Genomic DNA, 22,444 nt, shown 5'->3' on the forward strand with positions numbered 1-22,444 from the left:
TCTATATGTTATATTTCCCCATAAAAAGTGACCTCCCTGGTAGTGTTGCAAAAGCTGTGAGTGGGGCCTTTTATGTACAAGTGTATGTGTGTGTCAGAGAGCTATGCTTACCTGCAAGCCTCCAGGCGATGCTCTATCCAGTCCTCTCCCTCATGCCTGCAAGGCAGGCAAAACGCTGACCTCCTCGTGTGTTCCAGGCCTGCGGCTGCAGGAACGGAGAGGCCCTTCCTCCCAACCCCCCCCCCCGTCGGCGGGCGCGCGCGCGGTGCGCGTGCACGTGTTATAGACGCATTTGGCGCCGTTTTAGCTGGGGGGGAAGGGCGGGTCAGTGGTTTAAAGGAAGGGGCGGCCCTTCCTTAGATGCCACAGCTCATTCATTTCTCTGGCTTAAGGGAGGAAGGACTGGAGTGAAGCACGGGGCGCTGAGGACACACAGTGGCCAGAAAGAATACTACAGTCTTCAGAAGATTGTGGTTTAGCCTAGGAATAGGCTGGTTTTCTTTTCCATCTCATAGTCTTTTCTTTGGCAATACTACTCAGGGGGATAGAATGTTTTTTCTTGCCTAGATTGAGAAAAAAAAAAAAAAAAAAAAAAAAAGAAAAAGAAGAAAAGTTTTTCTTTGAAAAAAAAAAAAAAAAAAAAAAAAGTGTCATCTAGGGTAGAGGAAACATTTTTTATTCCCCAAACAGGTGTTTGGGCATTTAACTATTATAAGTCCCAGGTACCAATAAGTAGCAGGTGTACCTCGGTATTGTACCATGGCATCAAGAGCAGAGGGTACAAAAGGTGGGGATTCCCCCGCAGAATCTGAGGTCTCGGATAGAGCTATGCCGCTGCTTTCCCCACAGGGAGCCTTTGGGCCATCGGGGTCTGGGGCTAGAGCTGACGCGAGTCAACCCAACCCTAAGGTGGTCACGGAGGAGGTGTTACTCGCCTCTTTAAATGAGATGCGGAGAAGCATGGGAGAAATGATAGCCGCAGCCATGCGGGGTAGTAAGCGGAATAGATCTCCGTCACCCGTGCGCGGACCCTCGGAAGAGGAGGTCCTTTCCTCTGGGGAATTGGACCTCTTGGACAGAGACCAAGTAGGTTCAGGGATCGAAGATCCGGATACAGAGGAGTCTGGGGCAGTCTCCCTGAGGGAGAGCTGGTGGATTCAGGGCTTGACGGACTTGGTCCATAAGGCATTCAACCTGCCTGTACCAGATCTCCAGGTATCCACGGTTTCAGCTTTGGGCTCACTGAGGGCGCCTCAAAGCAGTGCTGTGTTTCCGATCCATCCTCTATTGGAGGAAGTCTTGTTCCAAGAGTGGAACAAACCAGACAAGGTTTTCTTTCCACCTAAGAAATTTTCTGTCTTATATCCTATGGAAGAAAAGTTTTCCAAGAGATGGGCTTCTCCTGCAGTAGACGCAGCCATCTCATGTGTTAACAGATCGTTAACATGTCCTGTAGAAAACGTACAGGTTTTCAAAGATCCAGTTGATAGACGCTTGGAAGCCCTACTTAAGAACTCCTTCACTTCTGCAGGGGCAGTAGTACAGCCAGCCGTGGCTGCGATTGGAGTCGCTCAAGCTTTATCGGATCAATTTAAGCAAATGCTTGAACTTATTCCTGCCGAGCAGGCAGAAGAATTTTCGGATGTCCCTAAGGCCATATGTTTTACGGTAGACGCAATCAAGGATTCTATCCAACAAGCGTCACGTTTATCATTATCCCTTATCCATATGAGAAGACTCTTATGGTTAAAAAGCTGGGAGGCTGAGCCCCCATGCAAGAAGCTCCTGGCAGGGTTTCCCTTCCATGGAGGACGGCTCTTCGGAGAGGACTTAGATAAATACATTCAGACCATTTCAAGCGGCAAGAGTACTCTCTTGCCAACTAAGAAGAGGGTTCAGGGACCTGCGTTTAAACGACAGTCCTCCCCTGGGCAGGGGCCCTCTAATGCCAAGCAGTATCGACGGCCTCCTGCAAGAACAAACTTCGGCTTCAACAGCAGATCACGAGGACAGGCTGTTAGGGGCAAGAGGCAGTGGTTTCGCAAGCCAGCAAAACCAGCCCCCAAGTCTACCTCATGAAGGGGCGCCCCCACCCACGAAGGTGGGGGGAAGGCTGCGACTCTTTTCGGAGATTTGGGAAGCCAGCATTCCCGACGAGTGGGTACGGTCTTCCGTGGCCACAGGCTACAAGCTAGAATTCCTAAGGTTTCCTCCTCCTCATTTCCAGGAGTCGAGGATTCCAAACGATCTGGAGAAAAGAGCCGCATTAAGGTCGGCTCTAGATCATCTACTTTCCCAGGAAGTAATAGTAGAGGTACCAGTCCTGGAACAGGGGCTGGGTTTCTACTCCAACCTATTCATCATCCTAAAGCCCAATGGAGATGTCAGGCCAATTTTGGACCTAAAGATGGTAAATGCATACTTAAAAGTCCGCTCATTTCGGATGGAATCCGTGCGGTCAGCAGCTGCCACACTCCAAAAAGACGACTTCATGGCGTCCATAGACATAAAGGATGCCTACCTTCATGTTCCAATTTATCAGCCACATCAAAGATATCTACGCTTTATGGTGGCTTCGCGTCATTTCCAATTCGTGGCGCTTCCCTTCGGGTTGGCTACGGCCCCCCGGGTGTTCACGAAGGTTCTAGCTCCAATCCTAGCCAAGCTAAGGATCCAAGGGGTCACGATCCTAGCATACCTGGACGACCTCCTAGTCATAGACCACTCATCTCCCGGCTTGGAACGAGCAGTGGCCCTCACGGTCCAATACCTCGAGAGGTTCGGCTGGGTCCTAAATCAAGAAAAGTCAACATTCCAGCCCACAAGGCAGTTGGAATATCTCGGCATGAGATTAGACACGGAACAACAAGGGGTGTTCCTACCTCTGAGGAAGGTCAAAGCCATCAAGGAATTAATCCTACTGGTTCTAAGCAAGAAAAAACCGACTATTCGCCTATGTATGAGATTACTAGGCAAGATGGTGGCTACTTTCGAGGCGGTGCCATACGCCCAGAGCCACACTCGCATCCTGCAGGCAGCCATCCTGTCAGCATGGAGCAGAAGGCCACAGGCCTTGGATATCCCGTTGCCTCTCTCATCAAGAGTCCGGCAAAGTCTGTGTTGGTGGTTAGACCCTCAGAATCTACTGAAGGGAAAATCTTTCAGCCCAGTGGCTTGGAAGATAGTGACCACAGACGCCAGCCTGACGGGCTGGGGAGCGATTGTGGATGGTTCCACTCGCCAAGGTATTTGGGCAAAGCCAGAGAAGCTTTTACCCATCAACATCTTGGAGCTCAGAGCTGTTCGACTAGCCCTCAGGGCTTGGACGTCGAAATTGCAGGGGCTCCCGGTGAGAATTCAATCAGACAATGCCACGGCAGTGGCATACATAAATCACCAAGGGGGGACCAGGAGTCAGGCCGCTCAGAGAGAAGTGAGCTTGATTCTCTTATGGGCAGAGGCTCATGTGCCCTGCATATCGGCAGTATTCATTCCCGGAGTGGACAACTTTCAGGCGGACTTCTTAAGCCGCCAGACTCTATGGCCGGGGGAATGGTCTCTGCATCCACAAGTCTTTCAAGCACTCTGCCAAAGATGGGGAGTGCCGGAGGTGGATATCATGGCATCGAGACTCAACAAGAAGCTAGACAGGTTCATGTCCCGCTCAAGGGATCCGATGGCCTGCGGAACCGATGCTCTGGTTTGCCCTTGGCATCAGTTCAAGCTTCTTTATGCGTTTCCCCCGCTCCAGTTACTACCCCGCCTGCTGCGCAGGATCCGGGTGGAGCACATACCAGTTATCCTGGTAGCTCCAGCATGGCCCAGAAGGGCTTGGTACTCACTAATCCTAAGGATGGTAGTGGGAAACCCTTGGACTCTGCCTCTAAGGCCAGACCTGCTATCGCAAGGTCCGATCCTCCACCCTGCCTTACGGCATCTAAATTTGACGGCCTGGAAGCTGAATCCTTGATTCTCAGGGGTAGAGGTCTGTCTCAGAAAGTAATCTCTACCCTAATCAGAGCCAGGAAACCGGTCTCTAGGGTGATTTATCACAGGGTCTGGAAGGCCTATATAGGCTGGTGCGAGTCCAAGCTATGGCTTCCTCGCAAGTTCACCATAGATAGAGTTTTAAGTTTTCTCCAGCTAGGAGTGGATAAAGGATTGGCATTAAGCACAATCAAAGGACAGATTTCTGCCCTGTCAGTGTGGTTTCAGCGGCCACTGGCCACCCACTCGCTGGTTAAGACCTTCCTTCAGGGGGTCTTACGTATTAAACCTCCAGTTAAATCCCCGCTTTGTCCGTGGGATTTAAATCTTGTTCTGTCGAGTTTACAGAAACAACCGTTTGAGCCGTTGGCTGAAGTTCCTTTGGTTCTACTGACAAGGAAGTTGGTGTTTTTGGTTGCCATAGTTTCCGCAAGAAGAGTTTCGGAACTGGCAGCCTTATCCTGTAAGGAACCATATCTTATATTTCATAAGGACAAGGTCGTTCTCCGCCCTCATCCTTCCTTCTTACCGAAGGTCATATCCAGTTTTCATTTGAACCAGGATTTGGTATTACCATCCTTCTTCCCTAAACCTACTTCCAGAAAGGAAGGGTTGCTGCATACCTTGGATATTGTCAGGGCCATGAAGGCCTATCTTAAAGCTACAGAGAAGATCCGGAAAACAGATGTGCTGTTTATTCTACCGGATGGGCCCAAGAAGGGGCAGGCAGCTGCGAAGTCCACCATTTCTAGGTGGATTAAGCAATTGATCACTCAGGCCTACGGCTTGAAAGGGTTGCCTCCTCCAGTATCATTAAGGGCTCATTCTACTAGAGCCATGGGCGCCTCCTGGGCAGCGCACCACCAGATCTCTATGGCTCAAGTTTGCAAGGCGGCAACCTGGTCTTCTGTCCACACATTTACAAAATTCTACAAGTTGGACGTAAGAAGGAATACTGATACTGCCTTCGGGCAGGCAGTGCTGCAGGCTGCAGTTTGAGACCCTCGGATTCCGGGGGCTCCTCTTTTTTTGAGTTAAATTTAAAATTTAAGATTATTTTTCTCAAATAAGTTGGATTTATTATGATTTGAGTATATCTCTAAATTAAATCCTTTTGTCTTGGAGATGTTCTCCCTCCCCTCATTGTAAGCATTGCTTTGGGACATCCCATATAGTAATGAATGCCGCTCTGTGTCCCGTGATGTAACGATAAAGAAAAAGAGATTTTTAATACAGCTTACCTGTAAAATCTTTTTCTTGGAGTACATCACGGGACACAGAGCTCCCACCCCTCTTTTGAGGACCATTTTGGGAGGCATACTGCTTGCTACAAAACTGAGGTACTCCTCCTATGGGAGGGGGTTATATAGGGAGGGGCATTTCCTGTTTGAAGATTGCCAGTGTCTACACCTGAAGGTACTCCATATAACCCATATAGTAATGAATGCCGCTCTGTGTCCCGTGATGTACTCCAAGAAAAAGATTTTACAGGTAAGCTGTATTAAAAATCTCTTTTTTTGTTTTATTTGTTTTTTTGCTTTTTTCAGAAAATCGAAAATCGAAAATTTGGAATTCAGAATTTTTGAATTACAGAAAAAGCAAAAAACGAATAAAAAAAAACATCTTTTTTTCGAATTTCCCGAATTTCAGAAAAAAATGAATGAAAGGAAAACGAAAAAAAAAACGAATTTTCGGAAATTCAAAAAATGTGGAATTCGGAAATTCCCCATTTTCGAATTTCAGAATTCCGAATTTTAGATTTTCGAATTTTGCAATTTCGAATTTCCGAATCTCGAATTTTTAAATTTTCCCTTTTTTAAAATTCTGAATTTCCGAAATTAGAATTTTTTGAAAATTCCGAATTTCCGAAATTAGAATTTTCAAATTTCCGAATTTTGAAAAATTCGAAACTCTGAATTTCCGAATTTCGAAAATTCGAAAACCTGAATTTCCTAAAATTCGTAAATTCAGAAATACAAAAATTCTGAAATTCAAAAATTCGGAAATTCAAAAATTCGGAAATACGAAAATTCTGAAATACGAAAATTTGGAAATTCGTAAATACGAAAATTTGCAAATTCGCAAATTCGACATTTCGGAAACCCGAAAATTCGGAAATTCAAAAATTCGTAAATACGATAAATCGGAAATACGAAAATTTGGAATTAACTAATTTCTCAAAATTCATTAAAAAACTAATTTGAAACTAAACAAATTGCACATGTCTACTGATAGGCGGCACTGAAGAGGCTGCACTGATAGGCGGCACTGATGGGCACTGATGGGTTGCGCTGGTAGCCCCTGATGAGGCTGCACTGATGGGCACGGATGAGGCTGCACTGATAGGCGGCACTGATGAGGCAGCACTGATAGGTACTGATATGCTTTATGTTGTTAATATTTATTTTTGGAACTTAAATCTGTGTAAAACGTTTAACAGTGTAATTTCATGAGATAATTTACGATGGCGTGTTTAGAGGCGGGGCAGGGTAGAGAGATTGATGTAAGTATGGAGTGAATGGTGCATGATTGTGTGTGCTAATGTATAGAGAGGAAGAGGTGGGGCTTTAAGAGAAAAAATTGGAGTCTAAAGAGGAAGGGGTGTGGTTTACATATGATAGGGCGTGTCTTAAACAGGAAGGGGTGTGGCCTTGGCGGGAAGGGGTGTGTCATATTTAAATTAGGGGGTGCATGAGTAGTCATGTGTAGTCAGGCCTAGGGCAGCATAAAACCTAAATACACCACTGCTCTGTCCCCATCTACATGACTAACCTTGTCTCAAAATACCAACAAAACCATTTTCTTTGGCTCTCATAAGACCTCCTGCTTTTTAGCTCCCTCCTCATTTCCTATCATGCTCACCTCCAGGACCTCTCCAGAGCCTCTCACATCCTCTGGAACACCTTACCTAAATGTGTTTATCTCCTACTCTATCCACTGTTAGCGATCCCTGAAAAACAATCTCTTTATATAAGCCTTTATATAAATAAGCCTCTTCTTCTAACTAATAAACAATTTTTTTTTACTTTTACCATCAGCTTATCCCCCTTAGTTATCATCTTTTGTATCATTTGACCCCCTTCCCCTTTGGATTGTAAGCTCTAATGAGCAGGGCCCTCTGATTCTTGCTGCATTGAATTGCATTGCACTGTACTGCCTGCTTTTATTTTGTAAAGTGTTGCACAAACTATTGGCTCTATATAAATCCTGTATAATATTAATAATAAGCATTGGTAGGTATAATATTACTAAACACAATAAGCCTATTGATTCATGAGTAAAGTAACACAAGCAGCTCACAAGCTCCTAAAAGTAGTGGTATCTAATACTCATACTTTATGGAATTTCAATAGGTACACAATTTGTTGACTTTCATTGTAAACAAAACTACATCCTTCTTGTATTCACCTTGCTTGGGTCCTATTGGTTCTACTCACGTGTCTGTATAAAAGCGCTCTCTCTGGGTTCTTGTCAGCTGTTGATCTCTCGGAAAAGGAGGATTTCGAATTACTCTGTACTTTACAGGTCTGCAGGCTGAGCAAATAGGATTAAGAGGTACAGATACCAGAAGAACTGCATCTATCTCCATTCTTTCATCAAATGTGTAAATACGGACTGTAGACACTTTCTGGTCTGTGGTCAGCCTGATGGTCAGGGGGGTATCACAGAAGGCTTCCATACTTCCCAGGTGCAATGATTCATTATGTTCTGTCACTAACTCAACATCGGACAGAGTGGTGGGCAAATGAGTGGATAGATAAGTTATCCAAATGGTGAGGGCCTGGGGTTGGACAGCTTTTAGGAAATTGAGCTCCAGAATACACCCCAGTGGCAGATTACAAGGGACCGACATATTAGTATTGAAGATGTGAAGCTCAGGACTCCATGCATGTAAGCTTGGCTGGCAAGGCCGGTCTACATCTGGAGGACCTAGATCAAAAAAGAACAAGTTAAGTACTTTCCACTTATTTTACCAACTACATAAAATTACCAAAAGACATCTTCCAGGGCATGTGTACATACTACATTATTAGATATTTAAAAAAAGTTCAGTTTACTACTAGTGGCAAATGATTTTTGAGCATACAACTGAACTACAAATGCCACACACAAATGAAAACAGTATCATTAACAGTAATCGGCATGGATTCATGAAGAATTGTTCTTGCCAAACCAATCTATTAACCTTCAATGAGGCGGTGAGCTGCCATCTAGATAAAGGAAGGCCCGTAGACGTGGTGTATCTGGATTTTGCAAAAGCATTTGACACAGTTCCCCATAAAGGTTTACTGTACAAAGTAAGGTCCGTTGGCATGGACAATAGGGTGAGTACATGGTTTGAAAACTGGCTACAAGGGTGAGTTCAGAGAGTGGTGATAAATGGGGAATACTTGGAATAGTCAGGACTCGAGCAGTGGGGTCCCCCAGGGTTCTGTGCTGGGTCCAATCCCATTTAATTTGTTCATAAACAACCTGACCTGGAGAATCGGGTAAACAGTTCAATCTCTGCATTTGCGGATGATACTAAGCTAAGCAGGGTAATAACTTCTCTGCAGGATGTGGAAACCTTGCAAGAAGATCTGAACAAATTAATGGGGTGGGCAACTACATGGCAAATGAGGTTTAATGTAGAAAAATAATGCATTTGGGTGGCAAAAATATGAATGCAATCTATACACTGGGGGGAGAATCTCTGGGGGAATCTAGGATGGAAAAGGACCTGGGGGTCCTAGTATATGACATGCTCAGCAATTGCATGCAATGCCAAGCTGCTGCTAACAAAGCAAACAGAATATTGGCATGCATTAATAAGGGGATTAACTCCAGGGATAAAGCGATAATTCTCCCACTCTACAAGACTCTGGTCCGGCCGCACCTGGAGTATGCTGTCCAGTTCTGGGCACAAGTCCTCAGGAAGGATGTACTGGAAATGGAGCGAGTACAAAGAAGCGCAATAAAGTTAATAAAGGGTCTGGAGGATATTAGTTATGATGAAAGGTTGCGAGCACTAAACTTATTCTCTCTGGAGAAGAGATGCTTGAGAAGGGATATGATTTCAATTTACAAATACCGCACTGGAGACTCCACAATAGGGATAAAAAAAAATTGCGGAAAGGGAGATTAACAAGACACGTGGCCACTCATTAAAATTAGAAGAAAAGAGCTTTAACCTTAAACTACATGGAGGGTTCTTTACTGTAAGAGCGGCAAGGAAGAGGAATTCCCTTCCACCGCCGGTGGTTTCAGTGGGGGGCATCGATAGTTTTAAAAAACTATTAGATAAGCACCTGAACGACCACAACATACAGGGATATACAATGTAATACTGACATATAATCATACACATAGGTTGGACTTGATGGACTTGTGTCTTTTTTCAACCTCACCTACTATGTAACTATGTAACAAATAATTATCTAGCACCCAAATGGTGCGACATGACCAATATTAAAACAGAGCAAAGACAAAACAAATGTTTTATTTTTTTTAGATGATTTAAGTAAGGAAAGGTTTATTTGGACAGTATTGCAAAATCCATACCAACAGCTTCTTCTGGGGTCCAATAACCAGACTTGTCACATACACGAGGAGAGGAAGCTTGGTAAGCATATTGTTGGAAAGACCCATCAGCAGTACACAACTCACACATAGATCCTAACTCTCTGCAGAAGATAAACAAAAAATCTTTCAAGTTTTTGAGAATTAAATACAATTATAGCTTTGAAAAAGTAATAAAAAAATATAATCAATAATACATGTGCATATGCATTCTAAAACAATATTGCTAATTTATATTGCACCATTAATATCTGCCATGCTGCCATTGCTGATCCATACTGCAGTTCTGCCAGTTTTAAAATTCATATCATTGTCATCTCTGTATGAATAAAGTTTTGTCAGATTCACCATATTATAAGCATAATGCAGGCATTGCCACAATGCAGGGGACAATGTCCTGGGATAGACCGGTCAGATAGGTTGGTATGTATGTTTTACATATTTGAGTGCATGTGGCTTGATCAGAGCCTACCTTCGAGCTGAACTCTAGGTATGTGTAAAAGATACAAATTACTGCAGCTCTGTATTGAATAATGCATATTTTAATGTATTTTATTTCTATTGTACAACCAGTGTAAGTATCTGAATTGTATCAGCCTCTTGTAACAACTGTAGAGCAACACTTTGACTGTAAAGCCCCATACACACTATCAGTTTTCCTGCAGGTTTTTGTCTTCAGGTTTACCAAAACCATATAATACAAGGTCAAACATTAATGCCGCATACACACGATCGGTCAATCCGATGAGAACGGTCTGATGGACCGTTTTCATCAGATCAAACCGATCGTGTGTGGGCCCCATCGGTTATTTATCCATCGGTTAAAAAATGTGAAACTTGTTTTAAAATTAACCGATGGATACCTAACCGATAGAAAAAAAACGATTGTTTGTAGGAACGTCCATTGGTTAAAAATCCACACATGCTCAGAATCAAGTCGACGCATGCTTGGAAGCATTGAACTTCGTTTTTCGTCACCGCGTTTTGACACGATCGGTTTTTGATGGTTTTTGACACTGATGGTGTGTAGGCACGACTGACCATCAGTCAGCTTCATCGGTTAACTGATGGAAAAATCCATCAGACCGTTCTCATCGGATTGACCGATCGTGTATACAGGGCATAAGAGTCTCAATTCGCATGCAATCAGGCAGGCCCTTGCACTACATGGTTTTGGTAAACCTGAGAACAAAAACCTGCAGGAAAACTGATAGTGTGTATGGGGCTTCAGAAGGAGAAGCATCACAAGGAGCTAATGAGTTATGCTGCAATGCTCATGTGATAACAAGAGACATGCTAATAGGAGGAGAAAGCAGGGTGACAAATAGAGGTGCGTCTACTGCTTTTCCTTTCACTGTCCAGTCACAGGCTGGGTGAAGGACAAGACTTGTAAGGCCCTGTACACACGATCAGTCCAAACTGATGAAAACGGACTGAAGGCTGAAGTGTGATGGACTGATGGTCTGATGGTCTGATGTGTGTACACACCATCAGTTCAAAATCCGATCGAGTCCAACGCGGTGACGTAAAACACAACGACGTGCTAAAAAAACGAAGTTCAATGCTTCCAAGCATGCGTCGACTTGATTCTGAGCATGCGCGGATTTTGAACTGATGCTTTTGCGTACTAACCATCGGTTTTGACCGATCGGTCATCAGTCCGATTTTAAAGCAAGTTTTAAAACTTTGGTCTGAAGGACAAAAGTCTGATGGGCCATACACACGGTAGGTTTGGACTGATGAAACTGAACTTCAGTCCGTTTTCATCAGTTTGGACTGATTGTGTGTACAGGGCCTAAGTGTTGCTTAAAGCCATATTAAATCCAAGCTAAAAAAAAAAATTTGCAACTTAATCCTTAAATGTAGTTCATGCATTCATGCGTCTTTTGTTGCATGCTAGTCTTATATCGAAAGTGAAGAGGTTATTTTCATATGAAAATTCTCGTACGAAGGAACTTCAGAAATTATGTCATGTGATGAATTGTTTTATATGTATTTTTCGTTTCTGCGCATTGGGTAGTCTTGCTCTTACAATTTTTTGGGATGAAAACTGTACTAAATAAACGAAAATTGGACGCTGTGTTCACGTACAACAAAAATACTAAGTATCGGTTAGAATGTCTCTGTAGGGTGCCACATCCAAAAAACTCAGCAGAAAGAGAGAGTATCCCCTAACTGGACTTTAAAGGCACTGAAGTTGGATTGTATATAGAAGAAATATAAATGTTATTGTTGAAATACATAAAGAATATAAAAAATATATATTTGGAATGTACCACAAAATGTTATAGGCTGCATAACATTCGTAATCGGCTGTCGAAAGCACCAAACTAACGAAAATCGGCAGATCGTTTGTTGGACGACATTTTACTTCCGATTATCTTATCGTGTGTAAGGGCCTTTAGGGTGTCTCCACTCTAGATGGTCGAGCAACTGAGACACCTTTGGAAAACAGCACTGTCAGTCTATGGTATTGTTAGATGCACTAGCAGATTTAACTGAACTTGACCATTCAATTAAACAAAAGACTGAAAAAAAAAGAAAACAAATTCAGCCACTACCTGAAAGAAATCATTTGGCAGGTATAACAGCTCCCATATTTGAATTCCATTTGGGTAGTAGCCTATTCCTCTGGAGTTCGGTTGTAACCTCAGGTAAATAAACAGCCAAAATACTAGACTACAAAGGTAAATTTACTGCTCTGATAAGTTTAGGAAACGTTTGGTTATATACATAGATGTAGACTGTTGTAGGGGAAATGGCAGTGCTGCCTCCTAAATACAGCCCAGCAAATTATTATGGTTAAAAGCCTAACTCCAGTCCAATTTTTTTCTTCTTCTAGTTTCTGATTGAGTATTTTTATCAGGTTTTATTTCTTTCTGTGGCCCCAATGGAGAGATTTTCCTTCACTATTCCTGTAATATCTGCAAAATAAATAGAAATGGGGGCATCATCAGGATAGGAAGGCACAGACAGCAAGAAAACCCGATCAGAAGTGAGGGGAAACCCCCCCAACAGGTGCACAGCTGGCAATGAAATCCTGACAGAGGTTCTAACCCTTCCCAACTCTATACAAAATGGAATATAAAGTTCTGGCTGAAGTTTGACTTAAAAAAAAAAACTACAAAGCTTTATCAATACAAAAGACACACAGTAAGGCTTCTTTCACACTAGGCGGAGTCCGCCTGCTCCCGCCAGCTCAGTGGGAGGCGGATGAAAATCTCCTCTCTGCTCACTGAGTGGGGAGGGGCTTGTCGGGTGCCGCTGTCTCCTATAGAACGATTTGATGAAAACGGACAGCAAGTCCGTTTTAATCAGATCTTACCCGATCCGCCATGGACGGATGGGGACCTATCCCCATACGTCTGTTTTTAGTGGATCGGATCGAGTCGAATTTCAGTGGACATGTCTCCGCTGACATCCGACGCTCCATATTGATGAATGGATCGGCCAGGTTCAGGTCCGCCGTCTAAACTGCCTAATGCCGCATACACACAACCGCTTTTCATGACGAGAAAAATGCCATTTTTTAAATTGGTCATTAAAAACGATTGTGTGTAGGCTCCAGAGCATTTTTCTTGACGTGAAAAATGGGCATTAAAAATTTAGAACATGCCCTTTAACGACGGGAAAAAAACACGTATGCTCAGAAGCAAGTTATGAGACGGGATCACTCGTTCTGGTAAAACTAGCGTTTGTAATGGAGATAGCACATTCATCACGCTGTAACAGACTAAAAAGCATGAAGACTGAAAAGCACAAATCGCCTCTCACCAAACTTTTACTAACACGCGGTAAAACGAAATCAGCAAAAGCAGCCCAAAGGGTGGCAACATCCGAATAGAACTTCCCCTTTATAGTGCCGTCGTACGTGTTGTACTTCACTGTGCTTTACACAAGCATTTTTTTTCACGGTTGTGTGTATGCAAGGCAGACTTGACAAGAATCACGTAGAGAAAACCTTTGTTTTTTTCTATGACATTAAAAACGGTCGTGTGTACACGCCATAAGACTGTTTTAATGTCAGTAAAATGTATCTTCTATGTGTATCTAATTAATTAAATTACAAATATAGACAAGTATATTTAAGTATTAAAACTTCCATTCTACCTTTCATAGAGTTCTCCACTGATAGGAGGTGGCCAGTGAATAGTGAGAGAATCCATGCTCTGTTTAACAACTATTGGTGCCAAAGGAATAGGTAAAGGTTTGTGAGTCCGGGTCCATCCTTGATATTTGAGATCGAGGTAACAATGCATGCGGGCAACTTGGTTTGGGGTAAAGCTGTTGGCACAGTCATCATCTGATATGTAAAAAAAAATGGAACAAGAATTGAGGAGAAAGTGAGATTTACAAATATGAAATCTTAAGTATATTAAGTACTATATGAGCTAAATAAGAGTCTTACAGCCTGTAACCATGCCATGTTAATACTGTCAGAATGGGCAAAATTGTAATACACTGAGCTGCTAGAAACAAACGGGAAGCATCAAACAACTCGTTCTGCCTATGTTTGAAGTATATAATACTGCCATTGTTCATCTTCACTACCTTTTTTTTCTAAAAATACATATCCAGCCAAAGATTTTTCAGGTTTGAAATAGAGTGAGGAAGAGTTAGAACTTCTGTTGGGTTTTTATTGTTGTCTTTGTCCTTACTAAAGAAATGTTCCATCATTCCTTGTTCAACCACACAGCATGCAAGTTCAAACCTTCCCAAGAGGAACACAAATGATAATTAACAGGTGTTCTAACCCATCTTCATTCTATAGACCTGCATTCCTTTAACTTTTGTAGCCCAGGGGAACCCCTAAAATTATTTTTCAAGGGACCCCTTGATAAAAGCAATTCATTGGGGGCCAGTGAGATAAATGCCTCTTACAACCATGGCCAGTGGTGGCCAGAATGTTACCATTAAAGGAAGCTAAAAACATCATTGGAACTACATAGACACTTTGAAATAGGTGGTACAGTTTACGCATGGTCGACTCGCCAGAAAGAAGCCTTTACTGAGCCAATGCCACAAAAAAGCCCGGTGAGGCACGTCAAGGTGTTGTTGGGAATATTGTAGTTGGCCTTTTTTGTGGTACTGGTGCAGTAAAGGCTTCTTTCTGGAAACTAGACCATGCGTAGATCATTTTTATTCAAGTATCATTGTATTGTGCTCCTTAACAACAACTATACCCTTTTTTTCCAGCGCAGCCTGGATTTCTCCCAAGGTTACCCATGGGTTTTGCCTTTGTATCCCGAACAATTCTTCTGGTAATTGTGGCCTCATTCTTTCTTGGTCTACCTTGGCTTGGTATCAAAAGATCCCCCAATTTTCCACTTCTTAATAAACGATCAAATAGTACTTATAGCAAATAGCAAATTTAAGGCTTTGGGTATCTTTTTATATCCTTTTCCATCTTTTTAAAGTTCCATTACCTTATTCTGCAGGCCTTTTGACAGTTCTTTTCTGCTCTCCATGGCTCTGTATCCAGCCTGCTCAATGCATTCACATGAGAGGTAACAAACTCATTGACAATTTAGACGCAGACACTAATTGCAATTTAAAAAGCCACAGATATTTGGAAATTAACCTTTAGTTTCCATTTTAACCTGTGTGTATCACCTTGTGTGTCTGTACCAAGGCCAAACATGACATTTATTCACAAATTCACACAATTTGTATTGATATTTGTGTTATTCACTGTATTTAATTTTGTATTTATCTAGCATTATATATTGTTGGGTGCGCGGTCTTTTGCCAAACATGACATTGATCAGGGCTATTTGGGTGATTTCTGTTATCATTATGATTTAAAGAGGAGCCAAACTATGAGATAATAAATGGCTTCATATGATCACTATCCTTAACCACTTAACCCCTGGACCATATTGCTGGTCAAAGACCAGAGCACTTTTTGTGATTCGGCACTGCATCGCTTTAACTGACAATTGCGCGGTCGTGTGACATGGCTCCCAAACAAAATTGGTGTCCTTTTTTCCCCACAAATAAAGCTTTCTTTTGGTGGTAAGGATAACCTCTGCGGTTTAAATTTTTTGCGCTATAAACAAAAATAGAGCGACAATTTTGAAAAAAATGAATATTTTTTACTTTTTGCTATAATAAATATCACCCAAAAATATATATAAAAACATTTTTTTTCCTCAGTTTAGGCCGATACGTATTCTTCTACATATTTTTCGTAAAAAAAAATCACAATAAGCGTTTATTGATTGGTTTGCGCATTATTTTTATGGCATTTTTATTAATATTTTATTTTACTAGTAATGGCGGCGATCAGCGATTTTTTTCGGTAATGCGACATTATGGCGGACTCTTCGGACACTTTTGACACATTTTTTGGACCATTGTAATTTTTATAGCGATCAGTGCTATAAAAATGCATTGGATTACTATAAAAATGCCACTGGCAGTGAAGGGGTTAACACTAGGGGGCGGGGAAGGGGTTAGGTATGTTCCCTGGGTGTGTTCTAACTGTGGGGGGGGGTGGACTGACATGGGGAAATTAATGATCTTCTGTTCATACATTGTATGAACAAAAGATCAGCATTTCTCTCCCTGACAGGAACGGGAGCTGTGTGTTTACACACACAGCTCCTGGTCCTCGCTCTGTAACAAGCGATCGCATGTGCTGGTGGCGATCGCGCCTGCCGGGCACGCGCACGGGAGTCGAGGGGAGAGCAGGGGGCGCGCATGCCTCCGGCGGCACCATCAGTCATATTTTCAATATTTGCCAAAATTTCCAAATTTCTGCCACGGTATGCAAACTTTTTTGCACAACTGTAAACTGTAAATCATCCACAGCTCAAGGAACCCCGAGCAACCTTTGGAGCAATGGTTCTCAACCTTCTAGTGTAGTGACCCCTTGATAAAATTTCCAAATTTTTTTTTCCCTCATCCCTCGCTCTCTAGCCATCTTTCTTGTTCTTTCTCTTATTCTTTCTCTCCCTTTTTCTTTGTTCCTCCCCCTCTTTTCATGTATTCTTTATTTTTTATTCCTTCTCTTACTCTTTGATGGGGGGTGGGGGAAATGGGATGAGTGGCAGTGCAGCGGGGGGTTCTCATGAGCCAAGTTTGGTGCTCTTGATCAAGGTCATCTGCTGATCTGAGAACTGTAGTATGGGCTTTTAATGGAAACTATAATCAAAGGTAGTGTTAATCACTGTGTCTCCGACTTTGTGGTGTCTCATAGCAGTGACACCTATGCCGAAATCAGGAGATAGGGTCACCTCCAGCCCCTCCCACTTCACACTCCTCACCAGTCAGCTGACCTCTAGTCTCTGCCCCCTAGCCATGCCGTGAACTGAATGTGCGGCTGTGATGAAGCTGAGTGGGTGGCCGCATGCTCCAGGAACAGCCCAGCTGGACGGCCACAGACTCCAGGGACAGCCCTGCTGGGCAGCTGTTAAAAGGCTGGTAGAGCGGTGCAGGCTTCAGGAACAGCCCAGGATTCGGGGACCCCTGGCAAATCGTCTGTTGACCCCCGAGGGGGTCCGGACCCTATGTTGAGAACCACTGCTTTAGAGTAACCCTGTTTGAGATTATTCAACATCCTGCATTTCCATAAGACAGAAGTTTCAGTGATAGCCATCAAAGTAATGTTAACAATGTTAATTGTAAAATTATATTTTATAATCACATTTCAGAGCAGGAAAATAAAACAACCCAAGAATATATAAGAGAACAGAAAACCAGTAAAAACACAAAGAGTGAATAAAAAAAAAAATCACATAATATCTTAAAAAAACACAGCGTGGAAAATTTAAATAGCTCTGTGCAGTAATGAAAACGATCATTGCTTTTTGTGTATCATTAAAGGGAATCTGTAATAAACACATTTTATTGTCTAATGTTTCTTCAGATCTATGGTAGTGTCATATAGACCACTTTTACTATAATAAAATTGTTTTGAACACCTTAGGAATGAATATATGTTGTAAAAATAAATATAATGCTGTTTAATATGTTCTTGTTATTGTGTTTTTTCCAAATTGAAGAATATTAAAATGTCTTAAGGGTTTAGCAAAAATAATATTGTTTAGTACCCTTTGTTATATTTTTGGTTATTTCCATTTTAGGGCTAGGGGCACTAGAAATAATTCATTAGTTGTAAGGCTTCTCATGATTTCTAAAGTACTTGCAGAATTCTATTGGCAGTATCCAAGGCAGCACCTAACACGTGGGGGAACTCTGAGAAAATCGGAATATAGGAAGAAGATTAGAGCTAAAAGTTGTTTTAGGAGCCCCTTTAAATAGAAAAAATAACAGCTACTCATATTGATAAAGTTTGTAACTGAAAATCTTTCCTTACAACTTTGCTCTATGCTGATTATGTATTAAAGCTGTTTGTAATTGTTTAGTGACATCTGTTTCTAAAAGGACTCCATTTAATAAATATCTTTTTTTAACAGTGATAGATAAATTATGAACACCAAGGGCTTCATTAAAAGTAGATAAATGAAGCAGTTACATATAAAAACATGTTTACAAGGGCTTGCTTCTTATTAAGAGCATGATTCATCACTGCCATGTAGTATTTTAGCATGCAAATGTAAGTGAAAAAATAAATCATACTACATTTTAAGAGAATATAAACTAAACTGAACGCCAAGAACCAACATGTTCAGTATTATATATAAGGAAAGTTTAGTTGTATTCCTTTTTTTTTTTTTTTATCGTTTGCAAAATTAGCAATTTTTTAAATACATTTTACAAAACATCATAAGTACAAAACAGATACAGCATTTTACAATAAAGAGTGTAGATTAAGGTTGTATTCACATAGACATGTGCACTGCCGAAAAATTCTTTTTTTTCGTCTTTGTTTCGCTTTTTTGCTTTTTTCGGAAATTCGGAGTTTCAGGAAATTCAAAAAAAAATTTTTTTTTCATTTTAGTTTTATTCGTTTTTTTGCTTTTTTTTCGGAAATTCAAAAAATGTGTTTTATTCGTTTTTTTGCTTTTTTCAAAAATTCGGAAATTCGTGAAATTCCAAATTTCCGAATTCCGAATTTCCGAAAAAGCAAAAAAGGAATAAAACAAAAAAACTTTTTTTTTTTATTGTTTGCAAAATTTGCACTGCCGAAAAATGTGTTTTCTTCGTTTTCGCTTCATTCTTTTTTTTGCTTTTTTCGGAAATTCAAAAAGAAAATCATTCTCATTTTTTTGTTTTGTCGGAAACTCGGGAAATTCGAAAAATTCTTATTTTTTTGTTTTATTTGTTTTTTTCGGAAATTCGGAAATTTGGGAAATTCTAAATTCTAAATTTTCAAATTTCCGAAAAAGCAAAAGACAAATAAAATGGAAAACACAAATTTTTCGAATTTCCGAAGAAAGCAAAAAACGAATGAAACGACAATGAAATATTTTTTTGGTAATTCGGAAATTCTAAGAATTCGGAAATTTCCCATTTTCGAATTTTAGATTTTCGAATTTTAGATTTGCAAAATTTCTAATTTTTTATTTTTCGCATTTTTTAACTACTTGCCGACCGCGCACCGTCATAATACGGCGGCAGGTCGGCTCTCCCAGGCGAGAGCCCGTAGCTATACGTCCTGCGCGTGAACGGCGATGGGGCGCGCGCGCGCGCCCCCCCCGCCGTTCCCGATGATCAGATTCGTTTCAGAACTGATCAATCACCAGGTCCAGGCCAATAAAATCTGGCCTGGACCTGGTGATCACACTAACCAATGGTTGTCTTCCCCTGGCAATGTTTTGTAAACATTGGCAGGGGAAGTACTGCTCTCTCCCTCGTGTCGGTCTTTCCGTTCCAGACCGAGAGGGAGAGAGCATCTGAAACGTGAGTTGCACAACACTACTCTAACACCAGGTCACATAGGCACACATTTAACCCCCCTGATCACCCCCTGATCACCCCCCAAATTAACCCATTCACTGCCTGTCACTGTGTCACCCAGTACAGCGATCAGATTTTTTTTGATCGCTGTACTAGTGTCATTAGTGACAAAAATAAGTGTTTAGGTAATCAGTCTTAGGCCATAAAAAGTCTAGGGACCCCCCCTAACCCCCCCCAATAAAGGTTTAACCCCTTCATTACCCCCTGTCACCAGTGATCACAGTATAAGTGTCACAGGTGACGCAGTTTAGTTTGTTTATTTTCTATAGCATCAGGGCACCCGCCATATTTTTTTAAATAAAGTTTTAACCCCCTGATCGCCCGGCGTGTGATAAAAGTTTGGTTTTAGCGCCAGATAGGGTCTGCGTCGCCCCAGGCAGCGTCAGATTAGTGCCAGTAGCGCTAACACCCACGCACGCACCATACGCCTCCCTTTAGTGGTATAGTATCTGATCGGATCGATACCTGATCTGATCAGATCTATACTAGCGTCCCCTGCAGTTTAGGGTTCCCAAAAACGCATTGTTAGCGGGATCAGCCCAGATACCTGCTAGCACCTGCGTTTAGCCCCTTCGCCCAGCCCAACCCACCGAAGTGCAGTATCGATCGATCGATCACTGACACAAAACACAAAAACACATAACTGCAGCGTTCGCAGAGTCAGGCCTGATCTCTGCGATCGCTAACAGTTTTTTTGGTAGCGCTTGACTCAGTCGCTAACAGGTCAGGTGCTTTTTTGCCTGTGAATCTCACCACTGTACCCCTAAATTTAGAGCCCAAAATGGCAAATCGATGGTACAGTGATGAAGAGGCCTACTTGTTTATGAGCCTGACAGATAGTGATGAGGAGGTCACGCATCTGTCAAATTCTTGCTCAGAATACGATCCTGTAGACGACAGTGGCTCCCTGACAGATAGCTCTGACGACGGAGTTGTGGTCCCTGCTAGGGTCAGGCGTACCAGACCCCGATCTTCTGCTGTCGCTGAGGTGCAAGAACCGCAGGGCTCTCGTATGGAGGAGAGAAGTACTAGCGCCGCTATTCCTTCTGGTGAACTGGCAAGCACCAGCGGCCTAGTACATCCTGGTCATATATCCAGCACTGCAGTAACACTTGGTGACGTGGCGAGTCCCATAAGTGCAGTTCAAGCTGGAGAGGTGGCAAGCACGAGTAGTGTCCCGCTGCCACCAAGAAGAAGACGACAAAGACAGGCCCGTCCCCATAGTACCCTTCCTGCTGCATTCGCCAATCCTGATTGGGTACCCACCACTTCTGCAGCACCCGTACTTCCCCCATTCACTGGCCAACCCGGAATTCAGGTGAATACAGTTGATTTTACGTCACTGGATTTTTATTCGCTGTATTTCACGGAAGATCTCTATAGATCTATTGTGGACCAAAGCAATTTGTACGCTGGTCAATTCATCGCCGCTAATCCCCAGCTGTCCCTTGCCAGAGATTGGAAGCCAATTACGGTTTCCGAATTTAAGATCTTTCTGGGCCTTTCCCTCATCATGGGCATTACTAAAAAGAGTGAGCTGCGGATGTATTGGTCCACGCACCCAGTTCACCATATGCCCATTTTCTCTGCCTCCATGGCCAGGACACGATACGAGCAGATCTTGCGGTTCATGCATTTTAGTGACAATGAACTCTGTCGTCCTCGGGGAGACCCTGAATTCGATCGGCTCTACAAAATTCGGCCCCTCGTAAACCACTTCAACGAACGGTTTGCAGCCTTGTATAATCCCCAACAAGTTGTCTGCGTTGATGAGTCCCTGATTAAGTTTTCTGGCCGCTTGTCATTCAAACAATTCCTTCCCAGCAAGCGTGCCAGATACGGGGTCAAGTTGTATAAGCTCTGTGACAGGGCAACAGGCTATACATCTAGCTTTATGGTTTACGAGGGAAAAGACAGTCACGTAGAGCCGGAGAATTGCCCTGATTACATAGGGAGCGCTGGTAGGATAGTGTGGGAATTGGTGTCACCCTTATTCGGAAAGGGGTACCACTTGTACGTGGACAATTATTACACAAGCGTGCCACTTTTTAGTCACCTTTTTGATTATGGAATTGGCGCATGTGGCACCGTGCGACCTAATCGCCGGGGCATCCCCCAACGGCTTGTAGAATCCCGTCTTAGTCGGGGGGAGAGAGCCTGCTTACGGTGTAATAATTTGTTAGCAGTGAAGTGGAGGGATTCACGGAATGTTTTCGTTCTGTCCTCGCTTCACGCAGACACGGCAGTCCAAATTCCTACGGCGACTGGTTTTGTGGAGAAACCCCTCTGTATCCACGAGTACAACCTTAACATGGGAGGGGTGGACCTCAATGACCAGTTGTTGGCGCCGTACCTAATTGCCCGGAGGTCCAAACGCTGGTACAAAAAAGTATCAGTGTATTTGTTTCAATTGGCTTTGCTGAACGCTCATGTGCTATACAGAGCTTCAGGATGGACTGGATCCTTCCTAAAATTCCAGGAAGAGATCGTCGAAGCCCTTCTGTTTCCAGATGGTGCTGTGCCCCACCTTCCCAACGCAAATGCAGTGAGCCGGCTGTATGAGAGGCATTTTCCTTTTGTCCTCCCTGGTACCCCTACCAGAAAAACCCCCCAAAAAAGATGCCGTGTCTGCAGCAAACTCGGATTTAGGCGTGACACCCGCTTTTATTGTCCCGACTGTCCTGACCAACCTGGTCTCTGCATTGGTGTATGTTTCAAACGCTACCACACACTAGTTCAGTTTTAGCGTAGGTTACAGCACCACACAGTCCTAGGCACACCAACACAGGGTCTCGGAATATGTGATGGCCATCACATTTTGAGAGACCATAATCTGCAACGTTCAGTTTATAGTTTTCAAAAAAGTGAAAAAAAGTAGAAAAAAAATAAAAAAACACACAAAAACACAAAAAAAATATAAAATAAAAAATCCAAAAATAGTTGTGGTTGTATTTTTCTCCTCTCTTTATTGTTCTCTTATGTTCACTCTCTACTGTCCACTCACTATTGTTCTATATCTATTCTCTCTATTTTA

At 42.6% G+C, this 22,444-nt stretch overlaps 1 protein-coding gene across 2 annotated transcripts in view; it reads right to left on the reverse strand.

The window, feature by feature from the left end:
• PAPPA2 (pappalysin 2) overlaps positions 1-22,444 on the reverse strand; it is a 364,705-nt gene that overhangs the window by 169,497 nt on the left and 172,764 nt on the right. For both annotated transcript variants that reach the window (XM_040360367.1, XM_040360366.1), the window contains exons 6-8: positions 13,657-13,849; positions 9,529-9,650; positions 7,425-7,917 (exon numbers count right to left, since the gene is read on the reverse strand). In XM_040360367.1, coding sequence (XP_040216301.1) covers positions 7,425-7,917; positions 9,529-9,650; positions 13,657-13,849 — 808 coding nt within the window. The remainder of the gene's footprint in view (positions 1-7,424; positions 7,918-9,528; positions 9,651-13,656; positions 13,850-22,444) is intronic.

Source organism: Rana temporaria, chromosome 7 (assembly GCF_905171775.1).
Source record: "Rana temporaria chromosome 7, aRanTem1.1, whole genome shotgun sequence".
NCBI classification, from domain to species: domain Eukaryota; kingdom Metazoa; phylum Chordata; class Amphibia; order Anura; family Ranidae; genus Rana; species Rana temporaria.